The sequence below is a fragment of the Culex quinquefasciatus genome, chromosome 3 (assembly GCF_015732765.1).
Source record: "Culex quinquefasciatus strain JHB chromosome 3, VPISU_Cqui_1.0_pri_paternal, whole genome shotgun sequence".
Classification (NCBI taxonomy): Eukaryota; Metazoa; Arthropoda; class Insecta; order Diptera; family Culicidae; genus Culex; species Culex quinquefasciatus.
Genome location: NC_051863.1, coordinates 157852749 through 157872621, shown reverse-complemented (window position 1 = coordinate 157872621; position 19873 = coordinate 157852749). Strand labels below are relative to the sequence as shown.

Sequence of the window (19873 nt, the reverse complement as noted above, 5' to 3'; positions counted from 1 at the left end):
AATTTAGTTTTTTTCAGGAACAATCAGGAAAGGGCGACTTTTCAGATTGAAAAACAAATTAGTTTTGTTTACATGTGCGCGCGGTACCGGTGGCGTTACCAATTTTTGCGCCACAAATGAAGGCGTTACGGAAAAGCAGCGTTACGAAATTCTAACGGGAAATGTTTCAAGGAATTGACGTAGGACTATCATCTATTTGAAATACAATGCCTTATGTAAATTTTTATGTAAATTTAGAAAAAACCATTTCTGACTTGTTTCTGACTAGATTTCTGATCACTTTTTGCCTTCCTCACCTTACTGAGGAAAGGCTATAAAATCACTCGAAAAATGAACTTCTCAATTAGACCTCCTGTACCCACCTTCATGTATACCACTGACGAACTGACGTGCCACCCCATACATATTTTTGAGAAAAATCTGACCGCAAATTCGCCAGCGAACACCAACTCCATCTACCTTCAGGTTCGCTGAACTAATTCTCTCTCCCACACGTGTTTTCGATATTGCGACTATGCTTCAAGTTGTAATCTGCGTCGTTTCGATTAAGTATGCGCTCAGAACGATTTTGGAGCGCGCTGTTCGTTTCGGCGAAAGCGTTTGTCAGTTTATGCTGAATTCAACAATATATTGTATGTAAACATTGGCGCGAAGCGAGAGAAGAGAGCTAGTGAAGAGAGGGAAGAGAGAAAAATCGGTTGACAGATTGTTCGCTAGAAGCAAAAACGCCAAACAAGAAGAAGACAACTGCGGTCAAAAGTGGTTGGCTCGTGGCACGTCAGTTCGTCAGTGTGTATACCTACCCACATTAACTCAGTGCGGACGTTACGCATCGGCGGCCGTTACTGATCGTGTGGTCCGCCCTAAAACCGCCCTGGCGGACCGAGGGCGGGCCGCCTGGGCGGTTGAAATTTGACATTTGAAATTTTTCAATTTCGTCCGCCCTCCATCCGCCTTGGCGTGCCATGAGCGCATCGCCTGGGCGGTTCAAACTGATCGCTGAAATGTTTCAATATCGTTCGCCTTTCAATCGCCGCGGCGAGCCAAAGGCTGATTGCCGTGGCGGTTTGCCTCTGAAGGAATTTATTTCGAATTTGACATTTCAGTCAGTGTTCAACGAGCTTCGGTGGGTGTTGTTATTTAATCGGCGGCTACTGATTTTCGTTGTTAACTTTGTGTTGGGAGAAGTGTTGTGTTGTTTAGATTGTTTACTTATGTAAACAAACAGTTGAAAGTGCGTTTGAAATAGTGATTGAAGGTTGTTTTGCAAGAATAATCGTTATTGTTGGTGTAATTTATGTGACACCCCTTATAAATATTGTTGGCAGATGTGCAATCATTTGGAATACTTAGAATTTGATATGTTTCATTGTTGTTATGATTTGATTTATTCTTTTTTGTATGTTTGTATGGAAATTTGGCGTACATTTTGGTAAAAAGTATATCTTTCCCAGGGAAACCTCTTGAAGAGTATCGAGGTGGCATTTACAAAGCGGATTTTGTGCCAATGTTTACTCAATTAATGTTAATGTTTTTTTGTGTGAATGTTAACACTCCAAAGGTTGCGGGTTCAGTGCCAGCAGTGGAGGCAATTAGTGGTGCAGAAGCGATTTTTGTCTTTGTTTTGTTTGACGTTTTTTAGGTGTTCATGATGCAGGACGTGGGTAGGAAGTAATTTCAATTATTTTCAATTATCAGTTAAGCGGCAACAATATCATTTAAAATGTGTTTAATTTTTTTTAAAGCTTCCTGGATCATTTATAAATGAACTGCTTATATGTATTTATCTATTCTTCATTTGATTTATTTGAATGTTTATATCATTCCTATTCCTTGTCCTTTTTTCTACCATTCCTCCATACCATATATGATTAAATTTCATGAACTAACGACGATTACTGAAATAGCAATGGAACCATCTGAAATTTTTTTCTTTAAAATATAATTATCTTTCTTCCAGCTTCCGGGAATCTTCTTCAATTATAATGCCTACATTTATCTATTCACTAGATGATTTATTTAAATGTTTATATCCTTCCTTATCCTATTCCTTTTCTTTCAGCAATGGAACCATCTGGAGCATTTGTCTGTTTAATTATAGTTGTTGTTTTTGCAGCTTCCCGGAATCATCTTTAAAATTACTGCTTATTTGTATTTATCTTTTCACTGTAAGATTTATTTTTATATTCATATCTACCATTCCCCATACAATATATGATCAAATTGAATGACAAGAAAGGGCATGGGGTGTAATCTACTAGGATACTTTCTTCGGATTAGCTGCGCTTGTGTTTGATTAGATTAGAGTATGAATTGTTAACATTCAATACGTTGACTGTTTATATGTAAGTACCAATAATACATGAACATTTTAAATAATTTAGTTTTTAAGAATTAGTTAAAGAATTATTTTTATTTGCAGGAAATGGAAAATCTTCGCAACAAGTTTGCTTATCAATATATTATTTTGTTTCTTTATTTTTTTCATCATTTCACCTCAGTGAACTAACAACGCACGTAAGATGTATTGAGAACAACATTATGTTGGAAATTATGTTTTTTTCATATTTTTTGTTTTATTTCTAAATTTCAGCACACATGAATCTACAAAGATCTGCATTTCTATATAAGGCACTTTGTGTTTTTTCAGTTTTAGATGAACTTAAAAAACACTATCAGAATCCTGAAGGAACCTGAACGGGTATTCTGCTTGGGCTGATGAAATATGTATGAATGGCGAATCGAGGGCGGGCCAAGGCGGTTGGGGCATTTTGGGCGGATGAACTTTATATAGGGGGCGGATCGGGGGCGAGCCGCTGGCGGACCAACCTATAGGGGCGGCTGAACCGTATATGAAAGGCGCATCAAGGGCGAGCCAAAGCGGTTGGGGCTTTTTGGGCGGATGAACTTTATATAGGGGGCGGATCAGGGGCGACCCGCTGGCGGACCAACCTACAGGGGCGGCTGAACCGTATATGAGAGGCGCATCAAGGGCGAGCCAAGGCGGTTGGGGCTTTTTGGGCGGATGAATTTTATATGGGGGGCGTATCAAGGGCGACTCGCTGGCGAATCAACCTACAGGGGCGGCTGAACCGTATATGAGAGGCGCATCAAGGGCGAGTCAAGGCGGTTGGGGTTTTTTGGGCGGATGAATTTTATATGGGGGGCGTATCAAGGGCGACCCGCTGGCGAACCAACCTACAGGGGCGGCTGAACCGTATATGAGAGGCGCATCAAGGGCGAGCCAAAGCGGTTGGGGCTTTTTGGGCGGATGAATTTTATATGGGGGGCGTATCAAGGGCGACCCGCTGGCGAACCAACCTACAGGGGCGGCTGAACCGTATATGAGAGGCGCATCAAGGGCGAGCCAAAGCGGTTGGGGCTTTTGGGCGGATGAACTTTATATAGGGGCGGATCGGGGGCGAGCCACTGGCGGACCATCTTACAGGGGCGGACGAACCGTATATGAAAGGCGGGTCGAGGGCGAGCCACGGCGGTTGGGGCTTTTAGGCGGATGAACTTTCTATGGAAGGCGTATCGAGGGCGACCCGCTGGCGGACCATCCTATAGGGGCGGTTGAACCATACAAAACGGCGTATGTAGGGCGGATGAACGGCGGGTGAAACATTTCAAGGCAAACCTGGGCGACCCGGGGCGAGTCGCTGGCGGACCAACGTCACGATAAAAAATTGATCGTGCGCCAAATTGTTGCAAATTTTATCCGCCTGCGGGTCGCCCGTGGTCCGCCAAATCAAACGCTGGCGGATCGCCAGAGCGGTTTGGCGGTCCGCCAGCGAACCGCCGGCGGGCTGCCCAGTCAATGTGGGTATCGACTCAGAATCAAATTCTGAGCAAATGTCTGTGTTTGTGGTGGCCTGTTGATCAAAAAAATTGTCACTCGATTATCTCGACATTGGTTGAACCGATTTTGTCCGTTTTGGCATCATTTGATCCGTTTTGATGCCCCATAAGTCGCTATTAAAAATTATGCAGTTTAGTAAAGTACTTCTAAAGTTATGATAAAAAAAAACGATTTTGACTAAAGTTCGGAAGATTGTAAAAAGGGTGGTTTTTCTAAGAAAACCCATCGTGTTATAAATTTTTAGAAAAGTATTAAAAAAACCTTTAAAACGCCTCCAAGACATTGAAGATCTGACAACCCTATCAAAAGTTATAAGCACTTAAGTGTTATTTATGCACTTTTTGGAGGCCGGATCTCAGATATTTTGATGAAAACGTTGTCCGGATCTCTTATGCGACCTATTGTTAGATAGGGAATCAAAAGACCTTTCCAACGCGTCCAAGACATTGAAGATCTGACAACCCTATCAAAAGTTATAAGCACTTAAGTGTTATTTATGCACTTTTTATAGGCCGGATTTCAGATATTTTTTCACAAATTAGTGGCCTGCAATATGAAAATATGACTACCCAGTCTAGTGGTATGATAGCACCCTTTAAATGTGAGGAAGGCACCAACCACCTAAGGGTGGATTAAGTAAGGTTTTTTGCCTTCCTCACTTACTTACTTACTTACTTGTAGGACCAAGGGGAAAACCACTCTGCTCATTGCCCTCGAGTAGGCTGTGCCCTGAAGTTGCCCAAACGTGCCCGAAGGTGCCCGAGTGAGCCCTGAAGCCAAGAAAAAACGGTGCGTAGCAACCGTGTTACTTTGTTTGTTTATAAAGTTTGAACAATTCTGTCAGTGTGGCAAGGGGAAAACCACTCTCATCAAAGAGCCCTGGGCACCATCGGGCACGTCTCAGGCACCATCGGGCACGTCTCGGGCACCTTCAGGCACAAGCTCGGGCACCTTTAATTCTGAATTTGACAATTGGACAAGTAAATTCAAAATATCGAAGTAATCAGGATTCTGTCCTGATGATGATTTGGGAGCTAAAAAAATGGACTTTGCTGTGAAAATTTGTGTTGGCATTGTGCAGATCGTGCATAATGAAAACATTGATTCTTCAACAGTTAAAAATCCTAAATTATTATAAATTTGAGCATTCAGTTCAGTTGTTGAAATCGAAGAATATCTATTTTTCAAACCATGACGTTTACGATAAATAATTCGGTTGAAACTAAATTTCAATATGTGCAATGTCGGCAATGTTGTAATCGTTTTCAAATGTACAAAAACTAAAGCAGTGGCATGCTTTTAGTGTACCCTTTGAGAAAAAGAAAAAAAGTAAGAACCATGTTTAAGATTTAAAAATTGGTTTTGTCGCTGTAAATTGTTTCATTGTACAACATTTGTTAACATATCGACTTAAAATTTTGAATTAGAAGATTGTTTTCAAGTTTTCATTCCAGTTTAGAGAAAATTAAAAGACTACACATTGGAAAATTGCAAAATGATGTCAAGTCAACCCTTTATTTCAATATTATTTTTATGTTTCATGAAAACGATTTTTTTATTAATGGTTAAAAAATCAATTAGATGATAAACAGGGCGTGCTTTTCGGCCACGCGGAACAGCTCTTAAACCAGCTTCGGGTCATCGCCGAGATATTTGACAACAGGGACCCGTCCTTAGTGGCATATCCAACTTCCTTCAGCGTATCGTCTGACGGTTTCCTCAGTTCGGACTGGAATATCAAAATTGTCCATTGGTATTGTTTTCAATAGTTTTTTTTTTCCTAAAAGGGCAAAGTGTCAGATCAATTGTTATTCTATAGTTCATAAAGTGCTTCTTACCAACAACAAATGAGAAAACTCTGCATTCTAGAATCATTCCAGTAGAATAAAAGAGGGAAATTAATTTCCTCTCTGCAAAACCGAAGACTCAACAATGACAGGATTGAAAAACTTTATAACTTTGTAACACGGTTGCTATGTACCGTCCTGTTTTTTTCTTGGCCTCAGGGCTCATCGGGCACCTTCGGGCACGTTTGGGCAACTTTAGGGCACAGCCTACTCGAGGGCAATGAGCAGAGTGGTTTTCCCCTTGCAGTGTGGGGTTCGCTTAGATTAAATTAATTTTCAGTTTTGATTCACTGGAATAATTCTAATGTTGTAAAGTTTGTTGACTTCTTTTTTGGTAAGAAGCATTTAGTAAGCTATAGAATGTCATTTGATCAGATCTTTGCTCTTCCAGGAAAAAACTGAAGGAAATAATTCTAAACAAACCACTAAGAAGTGGTCCCGCCCAGCTCATTTTGTTGATGCGTATTTCAGCGATGACCCGAAGCTGGTTCCAGAACTGAACAGTTCGTGGTCGAACGTGGCCGAAAAGCTGTGTTTCGACAAAATCACCATCAGTTCAATAAAATTTAACGAAACATAAAGAAAAACGTTTTTAATTAGAGATAAAAAGGACATTGGATGAGTTTTACTTGAAACAACAGGTTGATTTTTCACCATTTTGTAATGTTCAAGTGATAAAATATTGCAATCATCGGGGTTACATCTATTCCAACAACAACCACATCGAAAGCTTCCAAATGTACATAAATAAACGATCTCTTATGGCGTCATCCATAAAGTATGTCACGCTAAAATCGGCCAAAATTGTCCCCCCCCTCCCCTTCCCCCTATGTCACACTTTGTCACGCTGGCTCCGACTCCCCTCGAAAAGTACGTCACATGTTGTAGCCCCTCCCCCCCCTCACAATCTTGTTTTTTTGTACAATTGTTTCATGATTTACTCTGTTTCTTGAAGCCTTGTATCGTATTTGATTTCTGACTAAAGTTTATCAAACATTATGCCCCCCTCCCCCCCTCTAGTCACACTATGTCACGCTATGAAACGATTGACTCATACAAAACTATTTTCTACACCTTACACCTCTTTAGAACATAGTTTGTTTTTTTTTTATTTTGTACAATTGAAATACATTATAAAATATTGAAAAAATCAAGCCTTTCCCAAAGCCGGATTTGATTATTTTTATATTTTGCTTCACCAAATTCATCCTTAGGAACGAGTTTTTCTTTCGACATCTAGAAAACAAAAGTGGGTTGAATATTTATAAAGTTATGGTTAAGGAGCTACTTTCCATCTCACTTGAAAACAATTTGTTTCTATGGCTGGCCTATAAATTGAATTTTTATTGGTTACAAATCAGTTTAATTGAGTGCATTTTCGCAACCAGAAACAATTCTTCGTAGCATTTAAAATGTCAGAGAAAGAAACTTGATTACTTTGATATTTTGAAATATGTTTTTCAATTGTCAAAGTCAGAAAGAAAGGTGCCCGAGCTTGTGCCTGAAGGTGCCTGAAGGTGCCCAGACGTGCCCCAGAACGTGCCCGATGGTGCCCAGGGCACTTTGATCAGAGTGGTTTTCCCCTTGTGTAGGACTATCATCTATTTGAAATACAATGCCCTATCTAAATTTTTTATGTACAGCGGTAAAAAATACGATTAAAAACTATTTCAGACTTGTTTCTGACTAGATTTCTGATCACTTTTTTTTTACTTTAAAGGTGCACACAAAGAAAATATACTGTAAATTTAAAAAGATCGTTCGTTGGATTAAAAGTTTGCGTTGGTGAATATTCGTAGAAAGTTCAAACTTTTTACTTTAAAAGTTGGAAAGTTTTTGATACTACCATGCATTTCTGGAACAAAATCGTTGTATCGGTAAAAGTTTTTTACTTTTATTATAAGAAGAAACTTTTTATGGCAACAATAAATAACATTTAACATTCAGTGATAATTTTCGAAAAATGTGATGGATTTTATTTCTATTTTTATTTTTAAATAATATTAAAACTGCTACTTATGCTGCTTAACATCGTGGCCTTCATTTTGGAGCGCGACAGCGATGTAGAGGACAGGGTGGTCTCGTTGCCGGTCATCATCAGGACAGGCTTGGAGGAGTTGGCCATTGGGTGTTGATTCGGGAAAAGAAGTCGAAGTTTTCCGACTGGGAAGTGAAGCGCCTGAACCGATAGTTCCAGATCACTTGGTCATCCTTCGAGAATGACACAGATATTGCCAGTTCATCCAGCCGAAGCTGCGCCGTCGCGAGTTGAGCGTTTGCGGGCGGGAGTTGCTGAAATAGTTTGAAAGTAAATTAAATTGGCTAAACACTGAACACATTCTCAATACTCATCGGTGAATTCTTCGGTATTCCAGATAGATGTTCTTGATCTGGTTCGTTGGATATCGCTCCAACTTATTGAAGTAATCCGAGTACGACAGCTTCAGAACCTGCGGCTTTACTCGGTAATTCTCGTCAAACATGTCCCGCACCGAAAAATAGACTGCGGACCCTCAGTACATCCCACAGTGTCCCGTCATCACTTCCGGCACATAATGCTGGTGGTGGTCGTAAACCGCCGGCACCGAGGCCGGCACCGAGTGCAACATCCGCGCTGACCACCTCCGATCGCTTCTCTCTTCCGTCGGATCCTTCTCCTCACCGATAAAGTTTATTTTATCGTACTTGTTCAGAAAGCGGATGCATTAATCTGCTCCAACTTCAATCTCGTCTACCCACTCCGGACCACCACCACCGAATACAACCGGTGCAAATTCACATCCGCATACACGGCGTCCTACAAAAACAAACAACACCAAACACAAACGCCATAAAACACCCAAGCTTCCTTCTTACCCATTTCGGTTGTGAAACAGCTGCAGATCCGGCAGGAAGCTGGCCTTATCCTTTTAAAAACCAACTTTCTCCTAATCCCCCAACCTTGTTCCGCACCATCCTCCTTCGAAGGTATCCGCGTTCAAGTCCTGGCTGCGGACGCGTTCTGTTTTGATTGACGTCGTGGACCACCACTCACTAACCACCGGAATCACCTAAACGATTGTTTACATTTTGGACTCGCACGGTTTCACGAGAACTACAAAATGAAAGAAATTATACAGTCGAGTTAAAAGTTAAAATTTTTGAAATCAGTTAGCAAGGAGATTTTCAAAAACTGTAGCAGTAAAAGTTTTCATTTTCAAAACAAGAAAAACACTTTTAATGTAGCAAATTTTAACCACTTTTCAATTCCAAAGTAAGTTGCTTTTGTCATTACCATAATTTTTTTTTTTTTGTGTGCATTTCGTTAATATATTAAAAAGTATATTAAAATTTCGTTATTCTACCAAAATGCTCTTAATATTTTTGAAGTTTCCTCCCCCTTGTCCAAATCCCACTTTTCATACGATTTTTTCAGTTCAACCCATATAACCATTTTTATGGTTGCCTGAACTCAAAAAATCGTATGAAAAGTGGGATTTGGAACTCAAAAAGTCATGATTTTTGGTAAGGGTGTTCCTTCCGAAAATTTACAATGTAATGTCATTTAAATTTTATTAGATATTTTTTATTCAATTAGAAGCGTAGTTCTACGTCAACTCAACTATTAACGATATGTTTGAAAAAATCTGGCAGCGCTGCACCGTTGAAATATTTCGCCTCTGACAGTTTTGTTTCTTCTGATTCTTTTTTCCCCTTCACTCCACTCGCAGCAAGTTGGCTGGCCATCTTTTTCTGCTGCTGGTTTTCCGTCGTGGGAAATCGAAAAAATCCGGATTCTTTCCGGCGAAATCCAGTGCTTTGGTGCGTTGCGTGGTAGGACACCACCGTGTCCGCCCGGAAGAAAGTGTTTGCTCGCGGGTGCCGGTGCTTAAAGTGGGGGAAATTTCGATTGCAAAGTGAAGTGAAAATTGTGTGTGTGTGCGCGTCGTCGGTCATTTTGGGGCTAGAGAAGAAGCGAAAAAAAAGTGCGTTTCGTTTTTGAGGTGAACTTGCAGCAGGAAGAAGGAAGAGAAAGGTTATCCGTTCCGCCGTGTGCGCAGTGAGGAGGTCAATCTTGCTGGCCGAGATGAGTTACTCCAAGAGTCATCAATATTATGAGGTAGAAGTTGAGGAGCTGCTGCGGATTGTTCCGAGATTGCTGACGTGGGATTCTTTTTTTGTTTGACATTCCACAGCCGAGGTCGCGTTCCCGCAGCCGGGATGACCGCACCAGATACCGCCGGGAGTACCGGGAGGAGGGCGACAGGTAAGAGCGTTGAGCAACGTTTCGTCCGGAGAATTTCTAACGATCTTTCCTTCCTAAACCTTTTCAGATACGCTACGTCCTACGGCGGTGGTGCAGGTGGATCGTCGCACTACGCGGCCAGCGCTTCCTCCAGCGGGTACGGAAGTGGTCGCCCAACGCGGGCGCCTCGTCCGTACGGGGTGGGCGGCGCCGGTGGCAATCCGGACTCGAAGCACCAGCCGCCGGGCGGATCCCGCGTGGTGGCCGTGTTCAACCTCAGCATCTACACGACCGAGGCGGAACTGTACGACATCTTTGTCAAGTTTGGCCCGCTGAAGAAGGCCACCGTCGTGCTGGACGCGAAGGTAGGTTCCGGCGGCGGCAAACGGGCACGGGTGACGGAAAAGTTTGAAGAGTTGAAAAAGCATTCCAACAGTTAATGTCCTCGCCGTGAAGAAATACTAAGCGTGCCGGGAGACTGACCAAAGTTTGGATAGAGCAAAGGTGGTGGTCCGCTTGCGGATGGCCCCCGCCGGAAGATTTTAGAGAGAAAAGCGAAGAGATGAGCGTTTCTTGAAAGGCTCTTCCGGACAGTTGAATAATGGTGTGAAGAAAATAGTTTTATCACTTGAAAATTCATTTTGCTTTGTCGTGAATTTATTCTGTTTTTGAAAACAAATTTCAATTATAGCATAAGTCCACTAACGTCTTGCAACTGGGAAGATTTGAAGAATTTGTTTGTTTGTTGGTTCTTAAGATGTTTGGAAAAAGGGTGTTGCAGTTAAGAAGATATGTTTTTCGAAAAGAAATATTTTTCCCCATTTAGCGAACAGCAGCCAGAAGACGAGTCAACGTTGAAGGAAGAAAAGATCGCCCAGTACTGGAAGATTTTCGCTGAGAAGAGAAGACAAACCTGATGATTGCAGTAAAAATCTGGAAGAAATCCCGAATGAAGAGAAGATTTCACAATTCCACGGAGAAAAGCATGCAACCACATGAAGTTTCCACCCAGAACAAGGAAATCAGAAGTAATTTGAAGTAATCCGATATGAAAATTACCGAAGGAATGTGTATAAAAAGGAGTCGAAGAAAACGTAAAGTGTGAAGCCGAGAAGAAAAAAAGCTGGAATGCAGGAAAATGGTGAAGAGAATAATCCAACCAGTAGAAATTTAATGAATTTTGGCGAAGAACGCAAATTGCGGAAAAGTTGACGGAGAACAAAGAAAATATAAATGCACTGCAAGGAAAAGGCCACAGAGTTCTCAAGTTGGAAGACCTACCACTACATTTCAAGAGAGCAAACTGATATCCTGGAAGCAGCATCAGGTCGGAGTAAATGGATTAGTCTTTCAACTAATGATACCAAAATTAGGTGCCGAGCGTGTGTCATCAAAGGTGGTATATTTTCATTGTCAACATTCATTTTTATACGAGGGATTTTCTAAATATGTTCTAAAAAACCTATTACATATTATATTATATATTATAATAATTAAAGTTTATCTCATTCCCGGGTATTAGGTGGTGATAGCTCTCGCGCACCTTACCTCGATAAAAAATCCGGGAGTTTTATACAGAACTGGGATTTTTTTAAACTCTCATACACAAATTTTTATTAATCGGAATTGACTCATAAGGCCGAATTTAAACATGAAGATTCAGAAATTAAAAAGTACAATTACAGTCCAGACTCGATTATTCAAAGGTTTGTATCAGATTTCGAATTATCTTCGAGTTCTGCGACCCCTTTTATTTTGGAATTCACGAATTCAACTATTGTAAATTTAAATGTTTCTTAAACCTATAAATTAAAAAACACAACTTTTTACATATTTTTTTCCTTGAAATTTTCAAGAACTCAAAAAATCTAAATCCAGGAATATAAAAAACAGTATTTAAAAAAAATTGGAATTAAGATATCCAACAACAAAAATATTTAAAAATCAGAAATATAAAACTTAAACACTAAACACCGAAATTTAGAAATTCTGAAATTAAAATCTCGACTTTTTTGATTATGCCCTATAAACATATGAACGACAATAGCTCGTAAGACCTTTTCAAAAAAAAAAAAAAAAAACTCTGAAAATAAACCGGATTTCAAAAATGTTATGAATTGGAAACTTATAAAACTATGCGTAATTTTGGCCACCGTTTTGGATTTCAACATTCTCAATAACTTAAGAGCGAGTTTTCACCAATGTGTAACAGGTCGTATCGAGGTGCTCCGATTGGGATGAAACTTTCCGCTAGAGCGTCTGATTTCCCCAAAAAGATTTTTTAACGTTTTTGTTTACCATGATCAAATTAGTTGAAAATCGAATTGGCTTCTCAACAATTTTCAAATTGTTTTGTGCAAGAAGAATTACTTCAATTCGTTTCATACCTTGTATTCAAGAAATTACAATTTGGATTAAAAAAATGTAGCACTGGTGGTTAAATATAAAAAAATGTAAAACTGATTGCAAACCTTTCAACCATGTGGCATGAAGAACCATAAAAAATAAAGAAATCTACTCTGTATTGTTTGAGAGGTGCTCAAAAAATGAAACCATATATTTAAAACTTGCTCCAAACATTCAAAAAGTTGAGTTGTTCGAAGTAAAACAAACAGGAGAAGTTAATTTTTAAGGAAAAAATTAAAAAGCCTTCCCCTTTTTTTTCAACAGCTGAAATGAGTATGTCTTTTTTAAGAAAAGTAATTTGTCATAAAAAAACTTAATTTTTGCATTTTTGTTTCTTTTTTTTCACCTTTATGTGTCCATCCACACTCTTCTCAAACCGGTCAAAGAGGCAAGAAAATAAATTTTGTGATGTTGGAGTATGGATTTATTTTACTCACTGTCTGAACAATGAAAAATACTTCTCATCAAAAAATACCTGGGATATTTTTTTATTTATTGTACTATTAAGAATTTAAAAATTAGAAAGAGCAATTCCAGCCCAAAACAGGAAATTTTTTAGGTACTTTTTTCCCGACCTTCTCCGATTTCAATGAAACTTTTTAGACATATTATCCTACGCTTATGTGAGTCATTTGTGTGTATATGAAGCCAGTTTCACTCGACAATGACATGCCGTTTGAGAAGGGCGTAAGCGTATCAAAAAGTGGTCCAAGACAAACTTGTAGGCAATTTTACGGGTTTTCTGAAAAAAAAATACACTGAAACAAAAAAAAACACGCCACTTCTACGAGATTTTTGTTTAAAAGTCAAATTAAAGGTGAGCCCACGTTTTTTTTTCGTTCAATTTTTTTTTTGTGAAAATAGCTTGAGATTACCAAAAGACTCACGAAAATGCAGGATTTTTGTAAGTGCTCTAAGCGTCAACATTTTCAAAAGCCGAATACGGGAATCGATTCTCCAGACAATTTTACATAAAAGTCTCCATATTGACCATTGTCCTAAGTCCAATCCTTGTGAAGTTACAGCGGTTTTAAAAATAAAAATGTTGAAAAAAATGGTTTTTGACCATTTTTATGTGACAGACTTGATTTTTTAACCTCGTAAATATTTTCAGTTTCAGTTTCAATAAATGATTCTCTTTAGGTGAGTTGCTCCATCCTGCATTTTTTGTGAGTCTTTTTGTAACATCTAAGGCTATTTTCACAAAAAAAAAAATTAAACGAAAAAAAAATCGTGGGCTCACCTTCAAATTTGACTTTTAAACTTAAATAGGGGAAATATGCCCATTTTAAGCCTATTAAGCGGTCGTGTTTGAATGATGCTGTATAATCTGGATTGTTTCTTCAGCCTTCGATTGGAATGGGTCGTCAAAATTGAAACGTCAAAAGACTTAGCGCGTTTGTTTTTTTGATGGTGCTTGCTAATTATTTACATTTTTCGGGATTATTTTTCAAGTGAGTGACTAACCAATGGGCGAAAGAACATGTTGCCGGTAGTTGGAAGCAATTTTATATCTTAAGCGCTTTGAAAACGTTAGCACAAGTGAAAAGATGATGTCGAGCATCAAATTCTCCATATGAGCAATTCTCTACCAAAACCGGAAATGGATTTTATTTGTATTTTTTTATTTGGCTCAAACTTTGTGGGGGCCTTCCCTATGACCAAATAAGCTATTTTGTGTCATTGGTTCACCCATACAAGTCTCCATACAATTTTGGCAGCTGTCCATACAAAAATGGTATGTAAATATTCAAACAGCTGTAACTTTTGAGTGAATTTTTGATCAATTTGGTGTCTTCGGCAAAGTTGTAGGTATTGTTGAGGACTTTTGAGAAAAAAATAGGTACACGGAAAAAAATTTGAGGATTTTTTATCAACTTTTTTACTAAAACTCAATTTCCCAAAATACGTATTTTTTGATTTTCGAGATTTTTTGATATGTTTTAGGGGACAAAAATCCGCAACTTTTGAGCCATAGAGAAACATGGTCAAAAAATCTGCCGCCGAGTTATGAATTTTTGAAAAAATAGTGATTTTTGGAAAAAATCGAAGTTTTATGCAAAAACAAGTTTGACATTATTTTTTAATGCAAAATTGAATTTGCAATCGAAAAGTACTTTACATATTTTTTGATAAAGGGCTCCGTTTTCAAGATATAGCCACCGAAAGTTTGATTTTAGCGAAATATTTGCAGTTTTTCAATTTTTAATGGTCCGATTTTCAATGTTAATACATGAAACATTCGTGAAATTTTCCGATCTTTTCGAAAAAAATATTTTGAAAATTTTTAAATCAAGACTAGCATTTTAAATGGGCGTAATATTGAATGTTTGACCCTTTTGAAATTTTATTCTTGATTTGAAAATTTTGAAAATAATGTTTTCGAAAATATCGGAAAATTTCACAAATGTTTCATTTATTAACATTGAAAATCGGACCATTAGTTGTTGAGATATCGTCATTAGAAAATGGTGGGCTGTTTGGGTGAGACTTAGAAAACTTCAATTTTCGTGTTTCTTTTTCTTTAAGCCGCTGTATCTCAGCAACCAGAGGTCCAATCTTCAATGTCTCTTAGACAGTTTTATAGCAAATTTTCTGAACTTTTCAAAAAATATATTTTTAGAAATGGTCACTCATGGTCACTATTTTTAAAAATTGAAAAACTGCAAATATTTCGCTAAAATCAAACTTTCGGTGGCATTATCTAGAAAACGGAGCCCTTTATCAAAAAATATGTAAAGTACTTTTCGATTGTAAATTCAATTTTGCATTAACAAATAATGTCAAACTTGTTTTTGCATGAAACTTCGATTTTTTCCAAAAATCACTATTTTTTCAAAAATTCATAACTCGGCGGCAGATTTTTTGACCATGTTTCTCTATGGCTCAAAAGTTGCGGATTTTTGTCCCCTAAAACATATCAAAAAATCTCGAAAATCAAAAAATACGTATTTTGGGAAATTGAGTTTTAGTAAAAAAAAAGTTGATTAAAAAAATTCTCTAATTTTTTTTCCGTGTACCTATTTTTTTCTCAATAGTCCTCAACAATACCTACAACTTTGCTGAAAACACCAAATTGATCAGAAAATTCACTCAAAAGTTACAGCTGTTTGAATATTTACATACCATTTTTGTATGGACAGCTGCCAAAATTGTATGGATACTTGTATGGGTGAACCAATGACACAAAATAGCATATTTGGTCATAGGGAAGGCCCCCACAAAGTTTGAGTCAAATCAAAAAATACAAAAAATAAAAATGGTCGAAATCGGCCGATTTCGTAGAGAGTTGCTCATATGACAAAGATAGGTGTTTGATTTGAAAGGATATATTTCCCCTATCAAAAAATCTCATAAAAGTAGCGTGTTTTTTTTTTTTCAGTGTATTTTTTTTGAGGCCCGTAAAGTTTCCTACAAGTTTGTCTTTGACCACTTTTTGATACGATGCAACGGCTTCGAGATATAGACATATTTAAATTACGAAATAAAAAAATATTTAAAACATTTACGCCCTTCTCAAATGTCATTATCGAGTGAAACTGGGTCTCGTGGCGCAGGGGTAGCGGCTTCGGCTGCCGATCCCGATGATGCTATGAGACGCGGGTTCGATTCCCGCCTTATCCACTGAGCTTCTATCGGATGGTGAAGTAAAACGTCGGTCCCGGTTTCTCCTGTCTCGTCAGAGGCGCTGGAGCAGAAATCCCACGTTAGAGGAAGGCCATGCCCCGGGGGGCGTAGTGCCAATAGTTTCGTTTTGGCTCCATATAAATGGCTTACATAAGCGTAGGATAACATGTCTACAAAGTTTCATTGAAATCGGAGAGGGTCCGGTACAATCGATTCCCTATTTGGCATGCAATTGCTCGAAAATAAAATTTTGTTGCAATTGTATGATTTTTTACATGCACTCAAGGTGAGTGCACACGTTTAGCCATTAAAGTCGCTGTCCATGAAACATGAGCTATACATGAGTATCTTTTTGCAACAACCTGCTACTCCCATACTCCCGTAGGTCAATGGTTGGGGAATTTCATGAACTCATAAAAGCCTACGGAATAAACTTTTTGGCAAATCGCAGCTTTTCTCATATTTTTACGCTTTTTCTATAACAAAAAAATCCTTTGTATGCCAACAAGACGGCTTTTTCGGACTCAAAATTGAAATATTGGGAATTCTCGGGTTATTCCACGTTTGTTTGAAGTATTGGAGTTGTAAATTTGATTTAAAAAATAATGAAACTAAACATTTTTGAAAATAAAAGTTTGATGTTATTTACCCTGTCATTCATACGTCATATGCTGTATCAAGTAGGGGAATACCTGTTTTACCCCTCCTAACCCAACAAATTGTTAATAATTATTTTAATTTATTCTATTTAAACTAATTATTTTAATTTATTCGAAGTAAACGTTGTAAAAAGTTTGTTATATAAACATAGTAAAGCTATGAGAAAAACTAGGGTCAGTGCGTGGCCGAATGGTTACGCTATCCGCTTTGTGAGCCGAAGATCATGGGTTCGATTCCCATCTGCTCCAACCTTCCATCGGATGGGGAAGTAAAACGTCGGTCATTCCAGGTATGGGAGTCGCTGGCGGCGGTTGGACTCGCAATCCAAATGTCTCCAGTTCGAACCCTGGAGTGTTAGGTTCCTTGGAGTAAAAAGAGGTTTGGGGGCTCTCCCATTCAAGCCTTTGGACTCCTAGGTTCGAGCAGGTACTTGCAATAGAGACAAAAAAAAACACATTTTAAAAACGTTATCACTTAATTCCATGAAAATGGTTTATTTTACTGTATGAAATAAAAATAAATACGCCCTGAACAAAACTAACGATCCGCATCTCTCTCCACATTCACAGACCGGTCGCTCGCGCGGCTTCGGCTTCGTCTACTTCGAGAGCATCGAGGACGCCCGGGTGGCGCACGTCCAGGCCAACGGCATCGAAATCGGCGACCGGCGCATCCGCGTGGACTATTCCGCCACGGACAAACCCCACGATCCGACGCCGGGCGTTTACTACGGCAAGGTGGCCCATCCGAAGCGGGAACACGGCGCTGCCAGCGGTGGTGGCCATTACGAGCGGGGAGGCGGCCCACCGTTGGGACCTCCGGCGTCACGGTCGGCGGCCCCGGTGGGTGGCGGCGGAGGGGCGGCCGCAGCCACGGCCGGAGGTTACTACCACTGTCGGGCGTGCGAGATCGAGGCCATGGAGCGGGAACGGTGGGAACGGGAAGCTCGGCGGTACAGCAATGGGTAGGTTCTTTCCGGAAGAGAAATCAACTTGATCTGACTGCGTTTCTTCCCCAACAGCGATCAATACCATCAGCAGTACTACTACCAGGACAAATATGCCGCGCCGGCACCACCAGAGCAACGCGGCCGCGAGCGAACCTCGGTGATGTCCCGATCGCGCAGTGACTACTACCGGGGCGGTGCCGTTCGCTGACAGTGGCCGGTCGCCGTGGCCGGATTTCCCGGTGGATATGCCGCGATCATGTAAAAGCGTTTTTTTTTAAATGGTCACACACTCCCTCTCAAACACACATAAACAATGGCACGGCTTTCCTCCCCGGGACACATCCGGCTTATTTCCCCCCACACTCCCACGTAACTATTAAACAATCGACAAAACAAGAACCTTCACAAACCGTTGATGGCTAGTCCAACAACTGCGAAACAATATATTTATTAGGATGTAAAACAAAAAGAAACGGTTATGAGCACGATGCGTGGCCGGAGACAAAATTACAAACAAACTCACAAATTGAACAGGACGCATATTTACTGACTCACACAAATCAAGACAAAAAAAACATGAAACGCAATTGCAAGCAAGCAACAATGATTATGGAAAGAAACAACCCATTAAAACATACAAACACACACACACACAATTGTCGCTAGATGAACAACAATATTGCAAATGACCTATTTGAACTTATTATACCATGAATAAATACTTAGGGGTAATTCATCACAAAGTTTTTTTAACGTGTCTTATTTCTGCTTCGAAATCTGTGAACAATTCAAGTTCAGGCTTTTCCAACTAAAATTATTGCATAAAGATTTATAAACGAAACATTTTCTTACACACTCCACACAGGGATATTTAGGCTATTAACAGTACGGATATTTAAGGAGCAGTTTGGTACGGAAAAATGCCATTTTGAAGATTTTTATTTTTGGACATGTTTTGAAAAAAAAAAAATATTTTTTGAGCTAGGTATATGCTACAAACTGATTAGCAATCAAATTGCCTACGTTAAGCATTTTTGAGAAAAATTTGATTTTTGCAAAAATCTTCTAATTCTGTGCCAATTGTGGTAACTGACGTCTTCTTTAAATGATTTAAAAAAAAACGAGAAAAATAAATATAGAGCAAGTATTTAAAAAGTTAAAATTAAAAAAATGAAAACGTTTTTTTCAAAAACTTTCAACAACAATAATTAATCATCAACAAAACTAAGGAATCAACAGTATAAAATTTCTTAAAATCTAAAACTAGAAATACTCAAATTTTAAAATTATAATATTATAAAAATACGGAGTTCTAAAATTGTGAAGTTATGATGTTATTAAATTATGACATTATGAAAGTATGAAATTATTTAATTATAAAATTATGAAATTATGATATTATGCAATTAGAATATCAGAAAACTATTACAATAAAGCTGGTACAAATGTACTGAGCATTTTCTTAAATCCCTAAATTTTAAAATTCTTCAATTCTTAATTTTTAAATTCCTAACTTCTCAAATTCTTAAATTTTTCAATTCTTAAATTCTTAATTTTTTTAATTCTTAAAGTCTTAAGTTCTTAGATTCTTTAATGTTAAGTTTTAAATTTTTAATTTAAAAGTTTTTCAAATTTTCAATATTTACATGTGTAAATTAGTTATTCTGAAATTCTAGAGCTATTTTTTTGAAAAGTTCCTATAAGCTATATTGTGTTTCATATGTTTTTAGGACCTTTTCAAAAAATCTCTAGAATTCTTAACTTTTTAAATACCTAAATTCCAAATTTTTCATCCTAATTTTTTTTTTAATTTTGGGAAAAAATAAAGTTTTTAATGTTAGAATTTCGAGGTTTATGTAAATTTTTATTTTCGAATTTCTTTATTTCAGATTTTTTAAACTTTTGAAATTTAGACTTGTAATTTTTTAAATTTTCCGGGCTTCGAATTTTAAAATTTTTGAGCTATTGAATTTATAAATACTTTGATATTTATATTATGATTGAATTCTGCATATTTTTTGTTTTGAATTTCCTAACTCAGATATTAAAAATTGTTGAAATTTCCTTTATTATTTTTGATTTTTTTGTTATTAGAAATTTCTGAATTGTTTGATTTTCTATATTTTCGATTTTTTATTTTTGAATTATTTGTAGAAAATAGATATTTGTATGATTATTGTCATGTTTATTTTCACTCCGGTTTACATCATTTCGGTCCCGCCAGTGTGGATCAATCGAACAGCGCACGGGACTCATAATCCAGAGGTTGTTGGTGGGTACTATAAATAGTTGGCGGC

General features: G+C 38.2%; 2 protein-coding genes across 2 annotated transcripts in view; one reads left to right on the top strand and one right to left on the bottom strand.

Annotated features, from left to right (window-relative positions):
• The window catches only part of LOC6036231 (double-strand break repair protein MRE11), a 2208-nt gene extending 2137 nt beyond the window's left edge, over positions 1-71 (bottom strand). The window contains 1 exon segment of the mRNA XM_001846249.2: positions 1-71. This exon segment is cut by the window's left edge and continues 143 nt beyond it. The gene's annotated coding sequence lies outside the window, so the exon portion shown is untranslated.
• A 9320-nt stretch (positions 72-9391) lies between these two features.
• On the top strand, positions 9392-18319 carry LOC6036225 (transformer-2 protein homolog alpha). Its single transcript, XM_038263271.1, has 5 exons — positions 9392-9808; positions 9885-9955; positions 10023-10299; positions 17197-17591; positions 17649-18319. Exons 1-5 carry the CDS (start codon positions 9776-9778, stop codon positions 17782-17784), a joined length of 912 nt encoding a protein of 303 aa, XP_038119199.1. The 5' UTR covers positions 9392-9775; the 3' UTR covers positions 17785-18319.
• Positions 18320-19873: the final 1554 nt, after the last annotated feature.

Coding starts and splice junctions, on each gene's coding strand:
- LOC6036225 (XM_038263271.1), top strand. CDS start 9,776: ATGAGTTACTCCAAGAGTCATCAATATTATGAG. Junction 9,956..10,022: donor TACCGGGAGGAGGGCGACAG/GTAAGAGCGTTG, acceptor AAACCTTTTCAG/ATACGCTACGTCCTACGGCG. Junction 17,592..17,648: donor GCTCGGCGGTACAGCAATGG/GTAGGTTCTTTC, acceptor CTTCCCCAACAG/CGATCAATACCATCAGCAGT.